The sequence below is a fragment of the Erigeron canadensis genome, chromosome 7, assembly GCF_010389155.1.
Source record: "Erigeron canadensis isolate Cc75 chromosome 7, C_canadensis_v1, whole genome shotgun sequence".
Taxonomy (NCBI): domain Eukaryota; kingdom Viridiplantae; phylum Streptophyta; class Magnoliopsida; order Asterales; family Asteraceae; genus Erigeron; species Erigeron canadensis.
In genome coordinates, this window is record NC_057767.1 from 9569206 (window position 1) to 9581606 (window position 12401).

A 12401-nucleotide genomic window follows, 5' to 3' on the forward strand; every position below is an offset into this window, starting at 1 on the left:
AGAAAATTATACTTTATAATGCCAGATTCAAAATGATGGTAATATAGCACAACAAAATGGAAGCTTTCATAAACAAGAAGGATGTAAAAAAGAAAGGTCATAAACTAAGAGGATAAGAAAAGTAAGAGTTGAAAAATTAATAGCAAGGACAAAAAAGTCATAACATATAATTTGTAGTATGTGGAGTAAAAACTGTAGTAAAATTATCACCTACCTAATGGTCATCAAGCCCCACATCCGAAATATGTGCCAACTATCATATATTTCCATTCTTATATATACATATAAAACATGGATAGAGATCTCCTCAACTTATCAGAGTTAAAATTAAAGAAAGTTTTACCATCGTATTAAAATCAAAGGGCTAAAACTCAAATTTAATAATTAAATCCTGACCATTGTTATTAATCCAATTATCGAAATTTATTCAACTTTATCACTCAAGTTACTAATAATTTGAGGAGATTAGAACACTAACTATCAATCATTACACCAATCATCCTCTAACCGGCCCCCTCCTTCAAGACATTATTATGTACTCTGTGATTTATACACGTAAACACTTTGAAAGTTTCTTTGATCTTACATGGAACATGTTTCACGTTTTTCTTCTTTGTTTATGTTTCTTAGTTATCTTATATGAATATGTGTATAATATATTGATAGGGAATGATCATCAAGCAAATTAAGCAACTAAACATTTCAAATTTTACAATACTTACCAACACTCCTGTCTCTCATGAACAAATATTAGATTCATCTTTATTTTTTTCTCATCCTACACCATAACTGATGCAAGGTTATACACATATATCTATATAAATTTGTCTACTTTCTTCTTTTCTTTCAGAAGTTATTATTATTATTATTATTATATGAACAGAAAGCATAGAACCTGAAAGATGAATCTCACAAGTACATGGAGAAGAGAAAGCATGGACTCAAGGAACTTGAAGTTGTTAAAAACACTCTTTTCGGTTTTTTTAGCCCAACCTGGATTTTCTCGGGTTTTAGCCCGACCTGGACCAACGCCAAAAAACTACTATTTTGGAGGAGCCAGACACGAACTCTATGGCTGTTGGCCGGGTCGGGTAGAGCCAGGTTTGCACGTGTTGAAAATGTGTTTTGGGTTTCGGGGTGTATATCTCATCCCCGGTAAGCCTTTAAAGTCCTGCGGACAGGCACTGATTTCCCAGTAGTAAGTATTCACATAATTTTTCTTTACATATATATTCAAACACACATGTATAAATGAGTGTATAATTTTTGTCACAAATTTAATAATCTATACGAGTACATTTTAAGTAGATATTTAAAAGGATGGACCATGGACCTCGTATATCTAAGTACAATTAAATTCTATACTTTGAAAAAGGATAAACTACATCTTTCCATGAAGTTAAGCTCGATTATCACCTTTCATTATGGAACTAAAAATATAGAAAAAAAAAACCTCTAAACTTCTTTTTTTATTCTTTTTTGATGTTTGCAATATTTATCCCTGAGACTAACGACGTTAACAATTTACCATCACGTGAGGGGTAAGAAAATCTTTTGACATTCTTTAATTGCAAATGTAATTTACAGTTTTGATCCATCAAGTTGTCAAGTTTTGTATTTATCATCCTTTGGAATAAAAACTAATCTTTTTGTGGCTTAACATATTTTTATATAAACTTCTTAATCTTTTTCTTTTACATAGTGTACTAGTTAATTAACCCGGGTTTAACTCGGGACGCTTAATTAAAAATTTAAAACAAAAAAATATATAGAAATATGTATTTAATTTGTTGTCAATACATTATAACTTGATACGGAGATAACAACATACTTGTAAAGATAAACATTAATACATAAAACCATTTAGGGTGATGAAAAACTAAAAAGTAACTATCATAAATCAATGGTAGATATAAAACTAAAGTTAAAGAGTTAAGATATTATCTTTCATATTAATTAAAAATAATTAAGGTTAAAAAAATAATATGAAAAAAAAAGAAATGACATATTGCCTAATATAAAAAATAGTTTTTAAAATAAAAGAAAATCTATTATGACATCATATATTTTTAAAAATAGTTTAGGAAAAAATAGTGGTCTGCCACATAGATAAAAAGTTTCTAGAAACAATCTTTTTTTAAGAGATTTTCAAAAATAATTTGTATCATTATTTCAAAAGTTACTTTTATCATTTCTCAAGAAAAAAAAAATTATATTACGAATTTTCTTTTATGGTTTATTTTCACTTTATGTGTTAAAATAACACAAACAACCAATCCCATCCCGTACCGAGTCTCGTCTCGATTTGGCTACTAAAAAGTGGTACGGAATCTCATTTGGGACCAGTGATTGATTTAAACTTTACAAAAGCTATAAACACGTGAAATGCAAATATATTAATTTGATGTAGTGTGCCATCAAGCCCATCATCCGAAATGCAAGTGGAGAAGAAGAAGCCACCTCCAACCATAGACTACAGCTCAGAGGAGAATGAGGAGATTGTAAAGCAAGTAGTGTCAGGTTCTATCCCTTCCTACGCTCTTGAGTCAAAGCTCGGTGACTGCAAGCGTGCGGCTTCCATACGTCGTGAGGCTCTAGAAAGGACCACAGGAAAATCTTTGATTGGAATGCCACTAGACGGGTTTGATTACGAGTCTATACTAGGACAATGTTGTGAGATGCCTGTAGGGTACATACAGATCCCGGTAGGGATTGCAGGGCCGTTGTTGCTGAATGGGGCCAAGTATTTTGTACCCATGGCAACAACGGAAGGGTGTTTGGTTGCTAGTACTAATAGAGGGTGTAAGGCCATATATATGTCTGGTGGTGCAACATGTATTTTGCTAAAAGATGGGATGACTAGAGCTCCAGTTGTGAGGTTCGGTAGTGCTAAGCGTGCTGCGGAGTTTAAGATGTTTTTGGAAGATCCAGATAGCTTTGACACTCTTGCAATGGTCTTTAACAAGTAAGTGTTAAATGAATGATTTATTTGTTAAGTTTTTGCATTCTTATATAAGGCAAATATATATTACTAGTATTTTCTAGAGATATACTCGCAAAATACGACAGTAGTGATAGTGACATCAACGATTTAGTTGTGGAGGCGGCAACTGGTTGGGCGGGGTAACGACGACAAATGACGTAAATAATTGTTGTAAAGGACATTGTAAGTATTTTAAAACTAGTTAATGTATGAGCATAATGGATAATTCCAATATATAAATTACAGTTTTTTCCCCTGATACATCTACCACGATGTACAACATATATCTACCAATATACTAAAATAGAATTGTAACATCCTTTAATCGACACGTGGTATAATATTAAAATGACACGTGTCCGTTTAGTCTGCTTATTAATAAAAATAAAATTCTATTACAATTAAAATTATATATTTTATTTTATTAATTTTCTAATTCTAATACAATTTAAAGTCCTACCCGATTGATCTTACTAATTGAATAATAATCTTTATATTAAATAAAATAAAATTGTTATGACATCACATTTTACAAAAATAATTAATTTGTCACATCCAAATTTTTTTTTAAAATTAGTTCTTTTTTATTTAATTTATTTATGATGTCAAAAACACATTCCTAATTTTTTCTTGATAAACACATGTCCTTTTAATTTATTTATTTTATTAAATTAAACTCTAACTCTTAGCTTATATATAGAAAAACACATTATAACCTTATTTGATTTATTGTTTTCTCATTAATAAAATTGTTTTTTTTTTCTTTCCCAATTCTTTAACTCCTATTACTTATAATAAGTTAACATGAATACTTCAAAATTTTTGAGTTTACGATTCGAAATCACAAGACTATTTGGAGTCATCCACTATTCTCACAATTTCCGATTTTGATATGATTGTAAAAATTTAAGGTAAATCTAACACTCTAACTAAACATATATTATATTTATCATTACTGTTTATTATAATTTATTTCGATTATTGGTTTATTTTAACTACAATTTATTTAATACTCGGGAATCATGTATATGGCATATTCGAATTTCTTTATGATACAATCTATAAAGCTACCGTACATCGTACGGGTATTAAGACTAGTTATCAATATAAGAAATAGTTTATGAAATAAAAAATACTCCGTAAAAACATATTTAAAAAGGAATTGAGACAACAATGATATAAATAAGTAAACAATTTACTAAAAATATAGTTGTAAATTGTTATGACATCACATTTTACAAAAATAACTAATTTGTCACCTCCAAATTTTTTCTTAAAATTAGTTCTTTTTATTCAATTTATTTATGATGTCAAAAACACATTCCTAATTAAAGTTTATTTCATTTTTTTTATTTTGTTATTTTTGATGTCTTTTTATTTATTTATTTTATTTTGAAAAATCTAATATTTTATATATGAGACTTTTATATTTTCATCATATAAGTAATTTTATGATAACATAATTTTAAATTTTTGGCATATTATACATGTTAATAAACTAATTAAATTTATTTGAAACATAAAATATAGTATTACGAGGTTATAAGTACCGCTGGACTGTCACAACTTAAATATCAAATATATGTTTTTACAAAACTTTTATTACTATTCCCGGGTTAAACCCGGGATACTTAGCTAATTTTTAAAATAATATAAAATATATCTAATAAATAAAAAAAAGAATATTTTATTAACTTACTTATTGTAAACAAGCCGTAATTTAAATATGCATATGGACATATCTTATTTAAATATATTATTATAATATTAAATTATTTAAACTAATAAGTTATTTACATCTTTAATTAAAATCCTAAATTTAATACAAATTATCATCTTATGAAAATTCCTAATTCCACAATGTCGATGCTCACCTCCTGTTACCTATTTACATAATACCTAATAATGAAGCTATTTATCGAAAGTCTAATTTCGAGTTTTCTTTTTTTTTTTAATCTTTTAAATTGGAAAATTTATGTATTTTAGTTACTTCACTAGATTTTAGACCCGTGTCCGACACTGAACACGGGGTTTATGATATTATCAAGAGAAAATTACATTTTTGGTACCTCAACTTGACAACTTTTGCACTTTTAGTCTCCAACTCGAAAAATTGCAGCTTTCATACCTAAAGTTTTGTGTTTTTTTTCAGTTTTGGTACCACGTTTATACGACGTTAAATTTTGCCGTTAACGCCCTCACGTGACAAACATGTGAGGGGCAATTTAATCTTTTGACCCCTTTTTTTCCTAAGAAAATCACAGTTTTGATACATCAAGTTGTCAATTTTTTCATTTTTGGTACCTCAAGTAGATAACATATTTTTATTACACTCTCTAATTTTCATCTTAAACATTAGCATTTATCAAATAACACACACTAAAAAATCAACACACATGATTTTTTTTTTAACGGCTCTTAAAAAAACACTCAATGGTGTGTATCTATTTTTGAAATAATATATGTTGTTGGTGTAATTACGGGTGATGGTGGAGTAACTAAATGCATTGGTGGATCGATGGTCGGAAAAAACTCATGTCGCCGGAAAATCCTATCTGGTGGTGTATGATTTATATAAGACATCTGAATCCTCTCACCCCTGAATTACCCTCTTCTTCTATTGGAATATTATAGAGTGTTGTTTGATATAAGTGTGTGTTGTTTGATAGATGCTAATGTGTGAGATGAAAGTTATAGAGTGTAATAAAAAAAATGTTGTCTACTTGAGGTACCAAAAGTGAAAAATCGACAACTTGAGGTATCAAAACTGTAATTTTCTCAAAAAAATGGGGGTCAAAAGACTAAAATACCCCTAACGTGTTTGTCACGTGAGGACGTTAACGACAAAATTTAACGCCGTATGAACGTGGTACCAAAACTGAAAAAAACACAAAACTTTAGATATGAAAGTTGTAATTTTTTGATTTGGAGACTAAAAGTGCAAAAGTTGCCAAGTTGAGGTACCAAAAATGTAATTTTCTCTATTATCAATATTAGATTTTCATACATTTAATCCATAAAAACTTATAATTTTAAATATATACGGTTCTAAGTGTTATACTTTGCAAGTTGTAGTACAATAACCACATGTTCGTCACTGTCATTATTAGCCAATACATATTGATGAGATTGTTTGTCGTAGTCATTCCACAAGGCACATGCTTATATTATATAACTTTTTGAAACCAATTGTACTCATAATGTGATATTATTATGAAAGATTATTAAGAATTAAAATATAAACATACTTGTGATCTTGTACTTGGCATTCAAGTATATGTGTTTGATTATGATACGACCCATAACATTAATATGTTTATTTTCAATCACTGTCCTATGATAATTAGGTAACAATTAGGATTGTTTTCATATTGTTCGATAACAATTATGACTTTTGATTTGAGTAACAATTGTAACTTTAAAAAAATTAAATATAAGTACTTTTTGTAACGTTTTTAAAAAATTTAAGAAAAAACTTATCAAATTGATGACTAAAAATAAATATAAATTAAGTGTTTAGGGTTAAAAAGTGTAAATTATTGATGAAAACAAAAAAGTGTAAATTAATGAGACTTTTTCTACAAATTAATCTAAATACCAATATAATAATATATTTGGATAATAATTATTAGGATTTTTAATTTATAGTTAATTTAAATTATGACATAAGCAAGGATTAATTTGATAAAATTGAGCAATTTAATTGGTTAATAAGTCATTAGTTCAACTGTCTTATAGTATATATATTAAGATTAAGATTCTTTCAAAAAAAATTTATAATTAAGTGTTTGATTGTTTATGGAATCATGTAGTAGTAGTAATAGTTATGTTTGTATACGGTGTTTGTATATTGTGTGTGATGTGTTCGTATCTACCAATATACTAAAACATGATTAAAGCTTTTATTAATTGACACTTGGCTTATTATCTTAACGACATGTGTTCTTTTTAAACTTCCTAATTTTAATTAAAGTTATGTTAGTAATATTTCATCATTAATATAATTTAAGATGTGAAATCTCTTATCCGTTAAATCAAAATTACTAAAAATATGAATTAGTGTACAACGAGGAGATCAAATGGTGTATTGCCAAACATATTGGGAATCAAATATTTAAGTCTTTAATTTACGGTGTATTGCCAAACATATTGGGAATCAAATATTTAAGTCTTTAATTTCAATATATATCGTATATAAACATTGGTGTTTTTCATTAAATCGCACTATCGCAGTTGAGTTTTTAGTCGAATAACCAAATTGCCATGTATATTCAATACATTGACAGGTGCTATATAGTCTTAATTACTCACATATATGCTTTTATTAGTTTGATCATATTTGTATATTTATTTTTTATACGTTATTTTATTTAAACATTCTGATTTATTTTCTATTAAAACAAACTTTTCTCCAATCATGTGCATGGTATTACAATACATGTATTTACAAATAAGATTTAATCTAGGACTATTTTTATTTATTTTTAGTGTTCTTGTCATCCAAATACACAACAATGACAACTTCTAATCTCTTGATATGAAATATAAATAATTAACAAAGCAAGAATATTTAATTGTATGTGCACTTGAAAGTGGTAAAGCACATAATTAACAAGTCTATTTTTGAGATGGAAATATTAAGTATTTGTACATCGTACGAGTATTATAACTAGTATATTACTATACAAGTTATTGAACTAGTATATTACTATACAAGTTATTGAAGCAACGTTATGTTACATGTATCAAAAATAAAGATATACAAATATCACCTCATAAGATTTATATAATAGCTATAGATATCCATAATACTAAATAAAAATTCCACGAGTCATATTAAAAGTTGGAAATTTTTTATATATAAAATAAGTTTTCTTACACTAAAGCTTGAATATTAGTTAATACTTATTTATATATTTAATTATATTTATGTATTTGAAATTCACAAAAGTGTTTTACAGGACATATTATAATAACTTTATATATCGGTTTTAGGTAATTAAAATAAAACAAGTATTAAAGTAAAACAAATAAAACAATAGGTTTTTATTTACGGAAAATCACCATGTATCATGAAAATTACTGTGCATCAATTGTTTTGTGAATCTTCGTGTATCAATTTAATCATGTTCTAAAGGTAAAGATCTTGTCCTATCTGTTTTACTTTAATACTTGTTTGTTAATACCCAAACCCCATGAGATTAAGAACAAATTCTTTCCCACTTATACATATATATTTTAACAACTAGATGAATAACGGATTTTTCAGGACATATTCATAGCCCCTTCATTTTTTTATTGATATAATCATCTTAATAAATTTGCACGGTAGTATATCTTGCTACACAGGGTGAGAATCGAGCTGAGGTGTTCTCGAGCTCGTGCTCATCTAAATTGAGTTTGAGATTAACTATTTCGAGTTCGACTCAAACTCGAGCTGAGTTATTAAACTCAAATTGTTCGAAAAATTGTTTCATTGTTTAACGAGCGAGCTTCTCGAACTAGTCGATCCTTCCATGACATGCTGAATTATACTTCTTGTATATCATACTAATGATAATATTCATACTCAAGAACTCCAAATTATATCCAACACCGTTAAAGTGAGTTTTATAAGTTTATTTAGATACATACAAGATTAGTTTATACTTAATTATAAATGAGATTGGTCGAGCTCGGTTCTAGTAATTAGATTATTTTGTCGAATTCAAGGTCTTGAATTGTAGTTAATTAAATACTCTTATACAGTATACTAGCGAATTTATCCGGGTTTAACCCGGACATTTTAATTAATATTATAAAACTAAAAAATATGCAAGTAATCTTTGGAGATAATGAATTGAATAACACAATATTTATAAATTAATAAAGTACCTATTGTATTAACAAAACATAAAAGGATATTATATATTATATAAAATAATTTTCTTTGTTTGTAATAAAAGATTATTAACTTTAAATAAGCATTTAGTGACCTATTATTAATTAAAAATAGTGTAAATTATTTATGACATCATAATTAAAACAAAGACCTTTTAAGTAAAAATATAGACTTGCCACATCATATTTTTTCTAAAAATACTTTGAAAGACAATTGTCTTTTATTTATTATAGAGATTATAAAGCAAATAGGGTTTCAACTTTCAATTTCAACAATGTACACATGATAATGCATGATGTACCATACATCAATACCTACAACTTTCCCTCTCCCCCACAAATCATTTTATTCTTCTAATTCTTTCAAAATCGTTTATCTCAAAAACCGTACATCGGTAAATTATAAAAATTATATGGGTGTTCTTAAAATTCCATGCTCTTTCATTAGAGATGTCATTCGATATACTTTCGACGAATTTTTAAATCCGGGGAAGGACGGCTAAGACATTTGGTTATCACACTCTATGACCTATCACCTGCTATGACCAATCACACTCTATAACCTATCACCTTACTATCTTACCACCACTAACTCGATGGCCGCCGCAACGCGCGGGTACCGTTCTCGTAACTTTAGAAAACATAAACGAGTATCAAGCTTGATCTCGAACAACAACAAGCAAAGTCGAGCTCCAACACATGTTTCAATATTCATACAAGCTTGAGTTCGAGCTCGATCCCAATTCAACTCGGCTCAGTTTGTTCTCACCCCTCCACAATTATTTATTGGATCCATTATATTTAATTTATACGACTATTATGATAAGTTTTAAGACATACCCAATAAATCGCTAAAACATAGAAAGGGGTGACCTATGCACGCACAATTGCATATAGTCACAACTTAAATTAAACAATCTCTAGTCTACATATATACTATTTAAATAACTCTTCATCTCTTCACATAATTTTCACTATGATGTGAACAACGTATTCACTATTTACAAAAAAAAAGTCCCTACTTCAGTAATTATTTAAACTAGAGGGTCTTACCTCAGTTATTATTTAAACTGCGTAAAGCAGCAGCGGTGGTAGCGACTCGTGGTGGTGGCGTCGGTGAATACGGGCGATGCGGGTGGCTGTGGCGACTGGGTGTCAGCGACCACTGGCGGGGGTGACGGTTGCGATTGGAGTCCCTCTTGTTCGGGTTGTCTCACTCCTCTTAATCTCAAGTTTAAGACAAAATTTACATATATATACGAACAAATAAAAATTTGTAACGATATGTATATATACATATCTGTCATGTGTCATCAATATGAATTAGATTTTGTTTTTCCATTTTTTCGTTCCTATATTTTTTCTTATGAAATCATATCATGATACATATATCTTCATGATGAGAAAATTAAGTGTGACGAATTTGTTTTCAGACGTTTTGGATGTGAATAAACTTTGATATGTTATTGTAACAATACTACTAGCTTAAAAGTAAATTTGGTCTACAGATCAACCAGATTTGGTAAACTACAAAGCATCAAATGTGCCATTGCTGGGAAGAACATATACATTAGGTTTTGTTGCAGTACCGGTGATGCCATGGGGATGAACATGGTCTCAAAGGGTGTCCAAAATGTACTCGACCACCTTCAAATCGATTTTCCCGATATGGATGTTATAGGCTTATCCGGTATTAATTTCTTACCTCAATGATTGTACGTCTTTAGGCACAAATATATGGCATTTATGATATTTATATAATTTACGTAATTCAATGTGGCATATATAGGAAACTATTGCTCAGACAAAAAACCGGCTGCTGTGAATTGGATAGAAGGGCGTGGCAAGTCGGTGGTTTGTGAGGCTGTGCTTAAGGAAGAGGTGGTGAGAAAGGTATTGAAAACCAACATTGCGGCTTTGATGGAACTCAATATGCTCAAGAACATGGCCGGTTCAGCCTTGGCTGGTACACTTGGTGGGTTCAATGCTCATGCTAGCAATCTAGTGTCGGCGATATTTATAGCCACCGGTCAAGACCCAGCTCAAAATGTTGAAAGTTCTCATTGCATCACCATGATGGAAGCCATCAATGATGGCAAAGAGCTTCATGTCTCAGTCACCATGCCTTCCATTGAGGTACATATAACTGATATTTAAGTTGTAATTACCAACATATTGATCCATCAGAATCGAGAAAATCTTATTTGTAAACTATATATGAAAAAATTCAGGTTGGGACAGTCGGAGGAGGAACACAATTGGCTTCGCAAGCGGCATGCTTGAACCTGTTGGGTGTGAAAGGTGCAAACAAAGATGTACCGGGCATGAACTCAAGGGTATTAGCCACGATAGTCGCAGGTTTGGTTCTGGCTGGTGAATTATCTTTGATGTCAGCTATCTCAGCTGGTCAACTTGTCAAGAGCCATATGAAATACAATAGATCTTCAAGAGATTTGACAAAAATGGCCACTTAATTAGTCATGATGCATTCTCAATGGTTCAACTTATATTTATTTCAATGTACAATAAAGAAAATGTATGAAAAAAAAAAGACATAGCATAATGTTTATAATTCTTTTCCTTCTATTTCTTCACGTCTTGAAGGTCTTCGTGAAAACATCTAATTTTAGTGACTTGAATATGAATATTTCTTTTTCTATAATAATAAAAGTTAGAAAACACAAGTAATATCTTTATTCTACTACAAACAAAATGTCATAGCATATAAAAAATGCCACAAAATGTAAAAAAAATGCCATTAAAAGTCATCTTAGGATGCAATGTCATACAAAAAAAGTGTCACCGGAATCAATACCACTAAAGCTCTTTAGTGACACTTTTTTCTTGTGCCGTTGCAAGCTCTTTAGTGACACTTTTTTCTTGTGCCGTTGCAACTTTTTGTGTTTTTTGTGGCACTTTCTATTGTGCCATTGTATCTAAATACAACTTTGTGGCAAATGATATGTGCCACTAAAACTAAAAGTGCGATCAAGAAATTATGTGCTCGTGATGTCTAAATAATGTTATACAAGTTTATCACATTTTAACTTAAACACATTATCTATCTTCGTTTTCAATCTATTCCCAACAGTTAATAATTTCAAATCTATAATAAAACAATAATATATGAAACAACACACCAAATCAAATATGCAACCAAATCGAAAAATCACATATACAAAACAGGAACTTGTTAATTTTCCATATGAACAAATTCAATCAACAATTTATAGCTTTTGGGTTATATTACAGAGGAAAAAAATCAAACAAATGAATAGTAAAAAGGTAAATAAGAATTAGATCCATAGACGACGAATCATTTTCTTGTTTATCCAGTGGAGTGGTGTTTCTGTCATGTCATTAGATCTGAAAAAATTAACCAAAACTTTTAGATCTAAAGCAAAAAGAAAATAACTAGATCTAACCAAAAAGGAAAACAAGAATTAATCTAAGAAAGAAAACCTATTATTAGTAGGACATTACTATCTCCATTTATTAGCTCTTGGATCTCTTTGGCGGAATACCTTTTCTGCATACA

The 12401-nt window shown here is 29.4% G+C and overlaps 1 protein-coding gene across 1 annotated transcript; it reads left to right on the forward strand.

Moving 5' to 3' along the window:
- The first annotated feature begins 1098 nt into the window (after positions 1–1098).
- Positions 1099–11447, forward strand: LOC122606915 (3-hydroxy-3-methylglutaryl coenzyme A reductase 1-like). Its single transcript, XM_043779804.1, has 5 exons — positions 1099–1198; positions 2411–2965; positions 10372–10553; positions 10653–10999; positions 11095–11447. Exons 1-5 carry the CDS (start codon positions 1119–1121, stop codon positions 11335–11337), a joined length of 1407 nt encoding a protein of 468 aa, XP_043635739.1. The 5' UTR covers positions 1099–1118; the 3' UTR covers positions 11338–11447.
- The last annotated feature ends 954 nt before the right edge of the window (positions 11448–12401 follow it).

Coding starts and splice junctions, on each gene's coding strand:
- LOC122606915 (XM_043779804.1), top strand. CDS start 1,119: ATGTGTTTTGGGTTTCGGGGTGTATATCTCATCCCCGGTAAGCCTTTA. Junction 1,199..2,410: donor CAGGCACTGATTTCCCAGTA/GTAAGTATTCAC, acceptor AATTTGATGTAG/TGTGCCATCAAGCCCATCAT. Junction 11,000..11,094: donor TCACCATGCCTTCCATTGAG/GTACATATAACT, acceptor GAAAAAATTCAG/GTTGGGACAGTCGGAGGAGG.